The sequence below is a fragment of the Hibiscus syriacus genome, unplaced genomic scaffold, assembly GCF_006381635.1.
Source record: "Hibiscus syriacus cultivar Baekdansim isolate YM2019G1 unplaced genomic scaffold, ASM638163v2 tig00110622_pilon, whole genome shotgun sequence".
In the NCBI taxonomy this organism is placed as follows: Eukaryota; Viridiplantae; Streptophyta; class Magnoliopsida; order Malvales; family Malvaceae; genus Hibiscus; species Hibiscus syriacus.
In genome coordinates this window covers 269,757-286,094 of record NW_024062803.1, presented here as the reverse complement: position 1 = coordinate 286,094, position 16,338 = coordinate 269,757, and the positions used below count along the sequence as shown (strand labels likewise).

The following is a 16,338-nucleotide window of genomic DNA, read 5'->3' as shown; positions in this document are numbered from 1 at the left end:
TCAAAATTTACTTGGGTGGTTGTGGAACAATAAAGGCTCTGCCGTTTCCAAGCATTTCCGAGTGAGCCTGCATGATGTAGCAAAAACTTTGCAATCGCCAGCGTCTTCAAAAGCAATCACATGGTGTGGTTTTGGTTCCAGTTCAAGATCTGCTGCCATCTCCAGTGCATAAAATCCTATCCTCTGGTCGTCATTTTCAAATGTATAATTCAATACACTGCGAAATAAACAGAAGATTAGAGTGTGTTCAATAACCAGTACCATAGAAAATAGGCATGGCACAAGCCAAAAGCACATTATTAGAAACATACCACAGCTTATCAATAATCTTCTGGAACAATACAACTTGTCCAAAAAATTATGCAAATACTTACCAGTACTGTGGAAGATCTAACCACCATAGATAATCTTCTTCCTTGTCTTCTGCATACTCTTGATACTTGCTCACAACAGCTTGTGGTCCAAATAATTTCATTTCTCTCTTAAGTTTGTTGAGTTTCTTTTCCATGAATTTTTTGTTTCTCTCAGGAAGTTTCTTCATCAGATCTGCCGCTTCTTGTATTTCTTTTTCAGTGATCCATCGGTCTAAATCCTTCCCATATCCTTCATAATGGATTTGACTTCAGGGTCAGTCTCGGCATTATAAGATTCCAAAAACCCACGGGACCATTTCTTTGTATGCTGCCAAAACTCCTTCCCTGATTTTTTACCAGGTTTGAAAGAACCATCACTGCCTTCGATAATATCTTGGAATCCTTTTTATCTGCACCATGAAATCGACTCTTCAAATCTGATGAAGAACTAGATAAATCTTCATCTGTGACTGTGAGTTTCTGAAGGAAACTTTGTCCATCTCCTTTTGTTGGATTGTCATACCAACTTTTCCATTAAAAAGTGCTTTACGCTGTTCTTGGAAGTTGCTGAGGAATTCGGGACTTTTCTCTAATGGGGGTCCCTTCCAGCGTGGTATGATTTTTTCTGGCGGATCATGCAGGCTGATACCATCTAGAAGAAAAACCAAAGATTTTATTAGCAGCATTGTATCATTAACTTCTATATCTAAATACCAAGTAATAACAATCAGTAAATCAGAAAAAAATTGGAGCTGTTCTACATAGAAGATACAAGTACAGAAAACAACATGCCTGAAGAAGGATTCCAGATTTTGAATCATAAGTCATAAACCGGTGCTGCTATAAAAAAAATTTAATTGTATGGTGCAATATTTCTTTTTTCAGGGGATAGAAAATAAATAACATAATTATGCCTTTAGAATAACTACCTGCTCCATAATCAAGATTTCGATATTAGAATGAAGCCACTCATGGAGGTGAGACAGTTTTTCGTTTTCTTTCTCAACTTTCTTCTCCAGACCTTGGAAGAATGCAAGTTTCTCTTCAGCATCCATCAAATAAAAGGGATCTCGGCCTGACAACTCATTTTCTCGGACCTGGAAACAATGTCCCTAAGTCTATCATCTTTCATCCACTCTAGCTCATTTTCATCTTCATTAGAGCCAAGTCTTTATCTCTGCATGCACATTTAATTGTCACCAGCTTTCTCCCTAGCAACCATGTAATTTTCTCTAAATCCATCTCCAATCTTTTTAAGTACAGGTTCAACCTCATGAAATTATTCTCTATCCAATTCTCCGTCTTCGCTGATCGCCCTTGTTCTTTACTCTTACCAGTGCATTTTTGAGAAGAAGATAGAGGTTGTTGATGAACATTTTCTTTGCATTCTTCATCATTTTCCTTATTAAGCATGGACTCTTTGTCCCCCTGAATAGCACTTTCACAGGCATTTACAGAAGCTGTAGGCTCTGAATCTCCGCTGGAACTGCCGTGTGGGAACATTTTGTTGTTCGCATCTATTATCTGCTTTGTACTTGATTTTTATCATTTGGTGGGATTAAATCAGGAGCACTTTCTTGCACAGATTCCATTACAGATTCTTCGTTAAACTTTCTTTGTCAGATTTGAGGAAAGGAACTTCCTAGCTTCCTTCACCGACAATATGACCTTGGTTTCTTTCCAAAAGAACTGCTCTCTGAAGTATATGATTCATTATCAGGAATGACAGGGGGTTGGTTACATTCTCCGTTGACTAATAAAGTACTCTCCATATTTTTAAGTCATTTTTTGTGCTTGCTCATCTTTTGATAACTGTACACTTGAAGCATCGATGACTTGCCTAACTCTACTATCCAAAGAATCTACTCCATTTGGATTGTGGTTACCTTTGGCTTGTATGAAATCTTCTTCTATAGAAGGGTTACTCAGGAAAATCATGCAATCTTTTCCATCCTCTTCGGCTGGCTCCATCTCATCGGAAAATTCCTTGTTTGCAGCTTGGACTTCTTTTTCTTCCTTACCAACTCCAGATTGCTCTCTAGCCTCAGTCTCCCGGGCTTTCTTGGCCATCCATTTAATTTCCTCAATTTTACCCTCAAAATCCCGAGATTTGCTACTCTGAGAGCCAGAAGAATCCAGCAATGCCAATTTATCTGTTGCAGCCTTTGCTTTTAGTATGTTATTCATAAGTTCTCGCTTATCCAGCCGTGGTCTTTGAGACGACATGCTCAGCGGTTCAACAGATGCTTGAACAACTTCGACTACCCTTCTCCAATTTCTCTCTCCCCTTCCTAGACCTTATCTTTCTCCTCATCATTTCTTTCTCCAACGGTGTGTATTCCGCAGCCCTTTTTCCACTAACAAACAACTTCGACGCCCAAACTATGATCAAACCACCAAGCAGTAAAGTCCCAACGCTAGAGAGTTTCGGGATAAACCCAGGATGAAGAATAACCCCACGAATTCCACTCATGAAACCGGACTCCTCTTTAGAAACAACGAACTTTGCTACCGAACTAGTCCTTGGAATCACATTTTCACCCGTTTCCATCTCCCTAGCTAAATTCTTTGCATATAGAATTCTAGAATTTACTTTCTTCATGTCTTCAAGTTCAAGTCTTTTCAAAATCTCATCCTCATGAACCCTAACCCCTTTTACGTTCCCTTCCACATCTTGCGAAACCGTGAAAACAGGACCCGACCCGATGCCCCAAAACTCAGCATCTTTCTTATACTGGTCAAGCCAATTCTCTAATTTACTCAACAAAACAGATTCCCCTAATCGCTTTGATTTTAGTTCACCTGCATCGTTATCTACATCACTCTGTTTGGTGCTACCAGAACTTAAATTCTCAAATTTTTCTAAACTGTCATTTGGGTTTTGAATATCAGTAACTGGATTCAAAGGAGTGGGATTCTGACGCACCTTCTGATGATCAGTGAGTTTTTTCCTAAGCGAATTGCGGCGGCTCGTTTTCCGTCCAAAATGAGCTGAAACATGAAAAACACCGGTCCCGCGAGGCGGAGGAAATGATGGGAGTTTGTGTAACCTATGCAGGGATTATTGTTGGAAGTTTTGATGGGAATTCGGGGAGTGAAAGATGAGAAGCTGGATAGAAGCTGTGGGTTTTAGAGATTGGGATATTGAGAACCTCCATTGAATATTACCAAAAATTTTCGATATTTGAAGATAAAAATGAAAAAAAAAGTTTATAACTTTCTGATTTCTGCTCATAACATTAAACAACACTACTTTTGCTTCGAAGAGTGAAGAGAGGTTTTGTAGGAACTCTGCAGTCCGGATAATGCTAAAACCCCTTTGGAGATATAAACGACGCTGTTTTAATAACAACTTTGGAGAATTGCCTGTATTTCGCCAAGTGTCCCGTCACCCCTCCCCGTCAACATCGTCTTCCATTCCTGGCTTTTAACAGTGATGGCAGATTCGGTAAGAACTAAGGAATCAGTGAGCATTTACAATTAAAGAAATTCCCAACTATTTTTTTTTTCATTTGACTAACAGATTTTTGCAGGGAAATATCGTGGCTGCACTTTGCTCCTCACTCACATAATCACATCCCAGACGGCTCTGAGCAAAGCTAAGCTGTTCAAGCAACCCATTTATCTTCAATGTTTTCCCACAGAAAATGAAAACCAGATCAATTAATAATTTAATCCCACATACAACCATTATGTTTTAATCTTAATTATAATATTAACTTGAAAATTCGTGAACCAAACAAAGTTGAAGTAATTAATTAACTTAAAAAAGAATATCCAGTAGACAAAAGACGTTGTTCTGTTTCTGAGTCTGTATGATATGTCTAATTACTCAGAAGATATCATTAATTATTCTTTTAATTCTCCAAATTTATTTTTATAGTATTTTTTGTTTGTTCCCATTTCTGGCAAGTTTCGTTAGCTACTTTCTATTATTTCTTTTTGGCTTCGATTTGAGAGTATCTGTTAACGGTTCGCTGCTAAAAGTTGTTCTCCTTGGCTCCTTGCTCCTCCATGTGTAAGTTAATTCTTCATTTTTATCTTTTTTATTATTATTTTTGTTTGGCTTTGAACATTATCATTTTCAATTTCTTGATGTTCTGTTCAAATTTGATAGTTTGAGAAGAGATTTTGATCTGATAAAGGTGCTTATTTTAAAAAGTATATTGGACACTCAATTTCCTTTAATTTTTTTGTTTGTTAATAGTAAATTTAGTTGTTTGCTTGCTTAACTTGTTTAATGTTTTATTTTCTGTATAATACAACAAATTCTCAGATTTTGACAGTTTTTTTTATTATTTTTTTATTATATTTGTTTTCTGAAGTTTCTTCGGATGATGTGCTAGAGTTTAAGAATATTTTGTTTGAATTGGATTTTATTTGGAATTGGATAGTATGGAAAGAGATGGGCAAGAAATGACAGCTAATGAATTACCCCAGACTGCTGAATACAAAAGAAAAGATTTCAGTTTTGCACTTCCTTGTCCTACCACTTCTTCTATGAACGAGGCCGAGACCGAGACCGGTGTAATATTGGAAGAATTGACATTGGAAAACTATAAGAACTTGAGTTTGAGTTTAGCCAAGAGCTTGAAAAAGTTACAGCAGGGTCAGCGGAAACAAATGTATCATTTCGAAAATAGGTCGGAGCATGATGTTTTGGATGAAAAAGCGAACAGTACCTTGTTGAGAGAGAAAGAACAGCTTGCAAGAATGTCTTTTGAGAACCATAAGAGCAAGGATATTGATCAAACATCACTGGAAATTGCTTTGCCTTTGAAAGCTACCGAGGTCAACTTGGCTATCTCAATACATTGTCAGCTGCGGCTACTCGATTGAAAACATCTTCTAGGCCTAGCTTTTCTCAGTTGTTTGTGAAGAAAGGCATGAAAGGGAAGGGTATTATCAGAAGAGAACAACAAGACCAGCCTGTTTACCAGGGATGATAGTTCTGCTACTGAGTACAGACCCTGGCTCCAATGGGATTAGTTTGAGAGAATGGCTAAACAGGGAGTCTAAAAGAAGATAAAGTTGAAAGCCTGATTATATTGTGGGGTTGGTTGGATTCGGCACATTCACAGGAGTTGTGCAGGATTTACAGCCATCCTGTTTCAGTTTATTGTCATCAAATAATGTTATCTATACCGGACTGTCTGTCAAGAAAGGCCTAGAGTCGGCAGTAAATAATGATTTGAAGAGGAAAAGGTCCCTGGAACAAGGCATGAATGTTGCCAATTGTATTCAAAGTGCAAAGCATGAGAAGAACACGAGACCTCCTGGACACAAAACGGAATTCACCTCTCCTCATGGATCCGGGACTGAGATGCGAAATATTGTTGGTTTTCATACATCTATTAAGCAACATTCTAAGCCTTTTGTCATTCAGCATCCATTTTTCCACTATGCTACATCTGTTGTGCAGTCTTCTTCTGCAGCTATGCATTGGAAGAGAGGTAGTATGTTCGGCCAGGGGAGCTCAATGGAAGAAACCTCACAATTTCATCAATATATATAGCCTTGGGTTCTTCTTTTTGAGGTGATGAGTTGTATTATTATTTCATATTCTTTAGTACTTGGGGAATTCCTTTCTTTGATGTTCTCTAAACAGAATATGATGTATTTCAACCAAGTATTGCTATTAGGTCAACCAAATAAGACTGTGAGTCTTGCTTATGACTCTTAGAACCATAGATTTTACATTGAATTGATATGAGATTTTAGTCAGATTGGATCATATAAGACCGTAACATTAACGTATGTGAAAAAAGTCCATTCCCTTCTGTCTATAAATTCTTACACATCAATTTTACATTAGTTCAGGAGTTGGATATCATGTTGTAATGGCTGATATTAGTTCTAGTAATTGATGATTAGATCTGAACCAATAAAAAGGGCACTGAATTTGTTAATACAATTTGTGCCTATTAGGGACAAGGGGAAAAAAGGGAAATTTGATTCACAAACTTCGGGACAATATATATGGTATTCTCTTACTACAGTGAGGCATTCTTACTCGGAATCTGGTGCCCTTGTTGTATCTTTGTAGTCACTGAGAGAGTATCTTAAAACGCTAATCACATGAATCTTTACTTTTAGAGTTGTTCATGTAGAGTAAGTTGGGGTAAATAAATGCTTCATAGTACTGATACTGACTTTGACATAGGGTCCAATACTTGAATCGTAATAATCTAGAAGTTATGTTTATAGCAGCTTAAGCATGCTTTCAACTCAACTTTTCTAGAATCTCCGAAAGTCTGAAAGGGTTTGCCATTAAACATCTGGTTTTAAATGTCTCAGTTCCTATACTTTGAATCATAGAGTGATAGGAAGTATATCATTTCAATTAATGAGGATGTTTCATCAGCTGCTATGTCTTTATGATTCAATGGAGCAGCATTCTGCAATGAAGTCGGACTTGAGCCAGTGGATTCTTCCACCAAATTTCCTTTCAGAATGTCCAAAGGAAGCTGCCTTTTGTCTTATGCTTCTTCATCCTGAACCCCTGTCTCGTCCAACAACTAGGTATCAATGAAATCTTTTATTATCAGTCATCATCTGCTGTACGGTTGTACCTATTAGTTTTATATCGTTTTTGTTTACTCTAAGCTGTCATTTTATATTTTAAATTATCAATTATATTTTATCGTCTACTGCAATGGAAATTTAATGTTTTCTTTTACTTGTTTTAGTCTTTAAGTACATTTAAATTCTGTACAAAACAGGGAAATCCTGGAGTCTGATTTATTTTGTGGATCCAAGAATTGTTTCATGGTAACAATTTGTCAGAATCTTCTGATAGTGATATTGATGAATCAGAGATATTACTTCATTTTCTAACTAGACTAGAAGATAAAACAGAAGCATGCCTCCAAATTTATTGAAGAGATTAAGTTCTTAGAAGAAGATATTAAGGAGGCTAAGAGAAGGCAACCATTAAGGACATCCTCGGTTTTCCCTAAGAAGCAAAATGAATTTTCTGATGCAGGAAAAAGGTAGAGCATTTTGAAGATCCTGGAACCTCCGTTACTCACAATATACCAAATTTGAAGTTAGATGCCAATGATCGATGGTTGTCAAAGAATATCCGGCAATTCGAGAATGCCAACTTCTCCATGAGATCCAAAATCCACTCTTATGAACTGCTGCGCTCATCAGGCTCTGATAAAGACTTGTTGAAAAATAGAGGAAAAGTTGTCCAAGTTTCAAAGTGAGAATAGCAAGCAACTAATGAACCAGAAACCTATTGATCCCCTTGGGAGCTTTTTGAAGGTTTGTGCAGTTTGATTGCTATAACAAGTTTGAAGTCTGTAGAAAAATAAGAAATAGAGACCTCAAACTCTGCAAATGTGATATGTACTCTTAGTTTTGACCGTAGTGAGGATTATATTGCCACTGCTGGCATATCGAAGAGAATCAAGATTTTCGAATTGATGCATTTATGAATGACTATTGATACCCACTATCCTGCCATCGAGATATCAAACAAGTCAAAGATTAGCTGTGTTTCCTGGAACAACTACATAAAGATGTGTCGTCCAGTTAAATACCTGTTCCAACTATGTGAATGTTTATTAAATAAAGCATTCAGGTTTTATCCCACCAACATTATATATAGTGATAAATATAGAAGTATGTCCATCATTGCTTTGGTACTATCCAGTAGAGAGGTAAATTATTTTTCATGATCAACGTCAAGCTATCCTTTGTGCATTTTATTGAAGTCCTTACCACTTCAAATTTGGGAATTATTTGCCTAGATTCTGAATTATATTGTTCTATTGCATCAAAGAGTTATTGCAACTATCGAAGTTCTCTCCAAACGTTTGATTTGTCTTCTGATTTGTGTTGGCTTATGGTGTTTTTATTATTGAATTAAGGCTGTATCTATGTACTTAAGTGATAAAATGGTGTCCTATGGTACAGACATGGGACGCAGGAACTGGTCAAGGACTCTGTCAATACGATGAACACTAAAAGAGGGCACGGTCTGTCAACTTTTCTCAGCTGACCCGACAAAGTTTGCCAGTGGAAGTGATGAATGCTCTGTGAAGCTTGGAGCATTAATGAGGTATGGTTTCCTGCCTCACTTATCATGTAGCTGTAAATGATTTGGTGTTTTTCACAAATCAGATACACCCATAAATCACCTACGTGCTTGCTATTCATATTGTGTTTTGGAGCATTAACCTGTATGTTTTCAGCAAAGCTTAGAAGAAAAAATTGAACGAAATTATTGCAGAAAATTTCACTTGGAACCATATGGAGCCATGCAAATGTCTGCTGTGTTCAGTTCTCGAGTTTCTCTCCTCATCTGTTGGATCTCAACAAAACTTACTCGGACAGATCGCCCTCCACCACTTGTGGCTTAACCTTTACAGGCCATAAAAATGAGAAGGTTTGATACTTTTTTCTATTTCCGTTAAAATTGAGCATCTGCCATTGTTTTTTACCGATAACCATTTGTTTTCTGCATGGACAGAACTTTGTGGGTTTGTCTGTATTGGATGGATATATAGCATGCGGTTCAGAAACGAACGAGGTAAATATAGTTTAATCGGAAATGAAGTGCTGAAATCTGTTGCTCTAGTCTGGATTTCTTTATTCTTATTGTTTTTTATCATTGACAATACACATGACTTACATGCGTGCAATTCTGAGCCAACACTAAACTGATCCAAATCATTTTTTCTTTCTTGTACTTTTGAAGGTTTATAGTTATTATAGATCTCTGTCAATGCCAATCACTTCCTATTAGTTTGGTTCTGTTGATCCTATTTCTGGGCATCAAAACACAGACGAAGATGGACAGTTTGTTTCTAGTGTCTGTTGGAGACAAAAATCAAACATGCTTGCTGCTGCCAATTCAACTGGATGTATAGAATTATTGAAACTAGTGTGATGAAAGCGTTTCCCCAGATTAGCTCTGCTCTAACCTGTAATTAGGTTGCCCATCCTGAAGATAGATTGTATTCACTTTGAGAAACCCATGGTAGCAGATTGCTAAGGCTGAAGGGTGAAAATGAGAGCCAAAACTCCACTAACTCTGTTTCTGCCTTCAATGAGTGTGCCTATGAACTGAGTATGTTTATGCATGACTGTTGTGTAATCAGGCGCTAAACCCTCAGAATTGGTGGTTAAAGACGAAGATGACATTACTCCAAGTTAATGGTCGACTGCCCCTTGTGAACAGTTAATGGCAACATTGATGAAGTGTTCAGGCTTTCTTCGGGTGCAGTAGTTCATTAGCAGAAACATTACTGATAGACATAGTAGTAGAAGAAGGTGTCCTCCAAGAATTTCCCGTTTAAAAAATATTGAAGCCGTCAAGATGTGAGTGCTTCGTAAGAATTAAAGTGGCATGCAACTGTAAGTTTTGTGGCAAGGTATTTTCACAAGTATTTTGCTTCTTGATTTGTAGATAATTTTCTTTATGATCAATTCAATAAAGTTTCTCGCTGTTGCCGACAATATAAAACTAGCCTTTCTGATCGAGATGTAGTCTCTAGATTTTCCATATGAATTGGAAGTCCTTTAAGATTTAACTTTTATATATGTTTCTATTTGCTGTCTATAGTATGACCATTAGAAATTATTATGCAGTTTGTATGTATTTAATAGCACCATTAGGATTTGATTCTTTTACTTGCAAGAATAACAATATAGATCAATCAAGTACAATATAGCACCGTTAGGATTGATTTTTTTCCTTCTTATGGATAAGATGATCAAGCCTCTGATTGCATGGAAACCAGAACAACAATATAGATCAATCTGAGTACAATTATTATGTAACTAAAGGTACAAAACAAAATTGAACAGCTTGTGAACTGGCTCAAAAAATGTGTATGCATTTTGTTGAGCATTACCGAATTGCTTCTGCTAAAGTTCTAGCAAAAAAATGCTATATATTTCATATATCAAATCCTATGTCAGTTCAGCACAATGCTAAACTTACAGGTGCAAGGTGTCAGCCACTCCAAACTTTGAAATCTTGATAAGCTCTGAGTATTGTTCTTTGGATTGGCTGCTTTGAATACTACCTTTGCCACTCTGTTTCTTCTTAGGTTGGATTTTTGTGATTATTGATCTGGCAAAGAATTCCATCACTGTAAATTAGATCGAACTTGTTTCTGTGTCTAAGAAATCAACCTGTTGAAAAGACTAGGTGATGAGCACAGAATCAGGGACATGCTGGATTTTGTTCTCCGTATTCTGGGACTCATTAAGAGCTGGATTTCCGAACTCTTTGTGTCTGGAACTCACTATGAGATGGTTTTCTGAATTTGTTATGAAACTGCGGACACACTGAATCGTTGGAGGTGTTGATGATCTTCCTTTAGGTGTCACTGGAAAAGAAGAAGCGGGTTGTCAGCATGAATTGCAATGTTTAATTTTTGACACGAAACAATAATTTTGTGTGTGCCTTATTATTTCAAGAGGAAAAGCATGGAAAATAAAGTTCATGGGTGTGATCAATTACCTGGTTGTTTTGCTTTATCTGGAGATTTCTTCACTTTCAAAATTGGTTCCAGTTTCATCTGAGCCATGACAATCAAATTAAATGTGAAATCAAGATACCCAAACGCCATTGATATATGTGTGTGTGTGTGTGTGTGTCTTCAGAACACAAGAAAAGGCAACATGATAACTGTCATAATAGAAGCTGCAGAAAAAAACATGAACTTTTATTATCACAATTGGAACTTGGCATTAAAGACAACGGAAGCTTCATATCCGGTACAACTTCCATTATTTCTATCCCAAGGGTGAACTATACAAGAAGCTTAAGTGCTGTCATAATAAACGCTTAAAAAAATAGAAACTTCCGCTATTACAAAATATGCTCAAAAGGGTTTCAGCCATAGCATCTAATGGGGTCAGTGCAACCTTTATCAGCGGATTGTTTAGCCCCAAAACGTCCACCTTTCTCCAAGTATTGTTGATGGTACTCTTCTGCCCTATAAAACCTTTTCGCCGGGAGAATTTCCGTCACAATTTTCTTATCTTTCAACTCTGATTGCTTGGCCTCCATTGACTACCTTGCCAAACGAGCCTGGTTCTCGTTGTAGTAGTATATCCCAGATCTATACTGAGCTCCCACATTTCCACCCTAACAAAAAGTTAAAAAGTACCCGATGAGGAAAAGGACGTACATCTAGTGTGCAACATAAGAAAGAATGGACGAACCTGCCGATTGAGAGTGGTTGGATCGTGGCGTTCCCAGAAAACGGAGAGGAGATTGCTGTAAGTGCAGATTTCAGGGTCGAACTGGATCCGAACCACCTCGACGTGGTTGGTAGAACCGGTGCATACCAGCTTGTAATTGGGGTCGTGTGTATGACCCTGTGAGTAGCCAGCCTCTGTTTTGGACACCTTCGACTCGCTGAAACGCCAACTCTACTCCCCAGAAACACCCGGCTCCGAACTGGGCAAACTCGTGAGCTGGGTTACTTGGGTTGTCCTCGTCGGCGTCGAAAGCAGGGTTGTTGTCGCTGCTGCCGGCGGTAGCGGCCATTGTTCAGTTCCCTAACAAACTTCTGCAAATACAATACTAAGGAAACTAATCACAGTCCTACGTGTTTTATGCGAGTATCGTTCGACTTTTAAAAGAATCAACTAAAACCTATTGCCGGCCAAATTCGACGCTACTAACCTTTATAGGAAAATCAAATAATATAAATGATATTTTTTATTAAACATATAATTTAATTATAAATATAATAAATGAAATGGAAATTCCAAGTATGTATATAACATTGTTAATTTTATAAGAAAATATGTTAAATATTTCTCTAAAAATATTACATATTATATATTTATTTTCATTTAAAAAGTAATTAATAAATGATAAAACATAATGATCAGGAGAATTGTTTGTTAAGCAAAAAAGAAATTCGTGTTAATTATTATAAAATATTTTCATAAATTGCTTAAGTTAGCATTTATTATCATCAAAAACAGGCTGGCGCATATTATATCAGTACTAATCACGGCTACATAATAAATGCCAAAGGCGTCACTTATCATTCTGTTTGTTTCTCTTTCTAAAAGCGGCTGGCGCCGGGCTTCTTTTTTGCCCTTTCCGATCTAAACCCTAGTTACAGGAGAAAAGAAAGAGACAGAACAAATGCCGAGGGAATCATAACACTCCAGTGGGACAATGCGGGAACCAGATCGGAATGGAGTTTTGGAACAGCTTTGCCTCGAACACGGCATCAGCAAAGAAGGCATCCTTGAAGATTTCGCTACCCAGGTTCTCTTAATTGTTACTTTTTTTGCATTTTAAAGCTTCACTTTCCAGTTAATTATGGAAACTCACGTTGATTTTATTTAATTGCAGTTTTGTTAAATAATAAATGCCTATATGATTTGAAAAGTACTTGCTAATTAAGTAGTCAGATTAGGCCTTAAAGTCTCCATTAGTGATAGTGATAGTTTAACTCATAAGTTGTTGATGTTGAGATGATTTATGCGAGACATAAGTGATTCACTCAGTTCTTGCTGTTAAACATCAGTGTCTCTCTGTTTTTAATTTTCTCCGCATGGATGATGCAGGGAGGTGATAGGAAAGATGTCTTCTTCTACCAAGCGGACGATCAACATTATATTCCACGTGCTTTACACATAGATTTGGAACCTAGGGTAATTATGGAATTCAAAAAAGTGAATTCAAAAATCTCTACAATCACCGAAAACATATTTGTTTCTGATCATGGTGGAGGTGCTGGAAACACTGGGCCAGTGGATATCATCAGGTGGTTGTATAAATCATAGAGGCTTGGACCTTTACACTTTTGTAGATCCTATTCGAATAGTTTTCAAGTAACATTAAGAAATAATTATGGTCTTCTGCACATTATTCTAATTAACATGTCCATATCATTGTGTTGTTAGAAATATGATTGCGATTTCAAGTAACTGTAATTGTTATTGACGGCAGAATAGAATCAATAGATATATGCTTTCATGAGATGTTATCAGCTTTTCTTTTTTTTAATTCTTGATTCATTTTATCTTATTTTTATAGATCGGATATATTGCAAACTTTTATCGAAAATTCTGACACGAGTCACACTACTTGTATATCATTCAACTGCTGTTAATAATCTTTTACCAAAATCCAGTCCCATGATCTTGGTTTTCAAGGCGATTTTCCCAAAAAAAATCATCCCATATCATTTTTTTTCTTTATCAGATACCGTTCAGATTATATTTTTCGATATAACACCCTTTTCAGAAAGGCACGTCCCTGCAACGCGTTTTACGTTGATTTGGCGTCACGTGGGGTAAGACACGCCCCATGCAGCGCGCCTTATGCTGAGTTGGATACATGTGGATAAAGCGCAGCCCTTGGGGCGCGCCTTACGCCACGTAGGGCTATAGCGCGGTGCAAGGGCCGCGCCTTTGCTTTAATTCTGACACGCGTCAGAAAGGCCCACCCCCCGTAGCGCGCCTTAGATTTAATTACCTAATTACCCCGATCGTTCCCATCCCCTCCCTATAAATACATCCATTCTCAATCACTTTCATCACACCAAATCCTCTCAACTTCTCTCAAATACTTTTATATTCTCTTATAACTGTTTAAGGTATATTTTATTATATTTAGTATTTTGTTAATAATTTATTTAACTATTTAAATATTTTATTTAATTAATTTTTTTTATAGATATAAAATGGAAGGCAGTGTACTTCGCTTGGATGAAAATCATATATCTCGACATTTTGCTGATACGGTAACATTTTAACGTTTTAATTTAAATTATTAGTAATAATTTATTTAATTATTTAATGCATGATTATTAGTTTAAAATTATCTTTGTAATTATTTATATTTAGGAGATATACCGTATATTAGATTATTTTATTATGACCTTAAGTTAGCGATATCTACCCGTGTCTGGCCATATTTAGCAGAGGCTGAATTCGGTCACATAGTAGATAGAAGGTCACTGTAAGATAGAATCAAGCCTTATTTCTGCCTTAGTGGAGCGTGGAGGCCGAGACCCACACATTTCATCTTCAGTGCGGAGAGTGCACGATTACGCTTGAGGAAATTTCTATGCACTTGGGGCTTCCGTGGATAGAGATGTGATATCAGGGTGGTTCACAGTTCATGTACTACTTGTGCTGGATTATCTAGGACGTATCACGGAAAATTTTAACGGTGGTCGGATACCGTTAAATTGGTTAGATGCCAATTTTCGGGAGTTGAGCGAGGACACCTATGATAATGAAGTTAAAATGTATGCACGGACATGCATACTGCAGCTGATAGGAGGGTTACTGATGCCAGACAAATCGCGCAACCAAGTTCACTGTATGTGGTTGCAACTCTTGGCGATTTTCATCTGGCCAAATTACTCAGTTGGGACTCGACAGTTTTGGCTTTTCTGTATAGGGAGATGTGTCGAGCGTGACTACAGTAAAAATGCTATAGCGATATCTCCTTCTGCTGCAGCCTTGGGCATGGTATTATTTGCCATTTTTTATGTCCCGTTGTGAAAAACCTATTCGTATTTCCACTACTATTGAGGTAATTATAAAACCGATTTCGTATATTAATCATTTTACAATGTAAATAATTTTTTTTTCCTTGAACAGGTGGTCTACTGACAGGAAAAATCATCAGGAGCTACCTGATGATTTAGAAAAAAATTAGGGTGTTAATCGATCAGAAGGCTAGAGATACATGATGATAATAACTCACTATTATTTATTGATGAGTAATATTCATATTTATTGATAAATAATAGTGAGTTATTATCATCAGGTATCTCCAGCCTTCTGATCGATTAGCACCCTAATTTTTTCTAAATCATTAGGTAGCTCCTGATGATTTTTCCTGTTAGTAGACCACCTATTCAAGAAAAAAAATTATTATACACTGTATAAAATGATTAATATACGAAATCAGTTTTATAATTATCTTAATAGTAGCGGAAATATGAATGGGTTCTTCACAACGGGACATAAAAATGGCAATCAATACCATGCCCAAGACTGCAGCAGAAGGAGATATCCACCGATAGCATTTTTCTTGTAGTCAGTCGCTCGACACATATCCCTCTACAAAAAAGTCAAAACTGCTGAGCCCCAACTGAGTGATTCGGCCAGATGAAAGTTGTCAAGATGTTGCAACCACATACAGTGAATTTGGTTGTGCGATTTGTCTGGCATCAATAACCATCCTATCAGCTGCAGTATGCATGCCCGTGCATACATTTTAACTTCATCATCAGAGGCGTCCTCGCTCAACTCCCAAAAATTGGCATCTAACCAATTTAACGGTATCTGACCACCGTTAAAATTTTCCAGGACACGTCCTAGATAATTTTGGCACAATGTAGTCCAGGAACCATGAGCCACCCCTGATATCACATCTCCATCCACCGGGAGCCCCAAGTGCATAGAAACATCCTCAAGTGTAATCGTGCACTCTCCGTACGAAAAATGGAATGTGTGGGTCTTCGGCCTCCACCGCTCCACTAAGGCAGAAATAAGGTCTAGTTCTGTTGAGTTAATCGATTGACGGAATCGGCCAAGAGAGGGGTGAATTGGCAATAAAAATTTTGGTGGAAGTTTTTGCAGAAAATTGAAAGGAATTGCACAGCGATTTAGAGTGGTTCGACTTTCTCAACCAAAGTCTACGTCAACTACCTTAGCTATCCACACTAAGGATTTTCCACAAATTCACTAATTTGTCTTTCTTTTGAGGACAAAGAGTAACCTTACAAACCCTTAAGAATTATACCCCAAATTCTTGAGAACACTCTCTCCCAAAAAGAACAATACAAATTTGCAAACTTACAAGGAAATCCTCACAAGGTAGATTGTTTGCACAATTCTAGAACAAAGAAAAAAACACTCAAAAATGAATACAATTGAGCACAATAAGTGTTCTTGAAAGCAAAATGAATATTGAATGAATAGGCTTGAATTGCTCAAACTTGTGGTTTGATGCTTTCTCTTTGATTCTCTATTG

The 16,338-nt window shown here is 37.1% G+C and overlaps 1 protein-coding gene and 3 pseudogenes across 1 annotated transcript; 2 read left to right on the top strand and 2 right to left on the bottom strand.

Annotated features, from left to right (window-relative positions):
* Positions 1-4,044, bottom strand: LOC120136310 (annotated as a pseudogene).
* Positions 4,045-4,251: 207 nt separating this feature from the next.
* On the top strand, positions 4,252-9,922 carry LOC120136336 (annotated as a pseudogene).
* A 1,258-nt stretch (positions 9,923-11,180) lies between these two features.
* Positions 11,181-11,932, bottom strand: LOC120136332 (annotated as a pseudogene).
* A 448-nt stretch (positions 11,933-12,380) lies between these two features.
* On the top strand, positions 12,381-13,255 carry LOC120136335 (tubulin gamma-1 chain-like). Its single transcript, XM_039152396.1, has 2 exons — positions 12,381-12,606; positions 12,909-13,255. Exons 1-2 carry the CDS (start codon positions 12,514-12,516, stop codon positions 13,125-13,127), a joined length of 312 nt encoding a protein of 103 aa, XP_039008327.1. The 5' UTR covers positions 12,381-12,513; the 3' UTR covers positions 13,128-13,255.
* Positions 13,256-16,338: the final 3,083 nt, after the last annotated feature.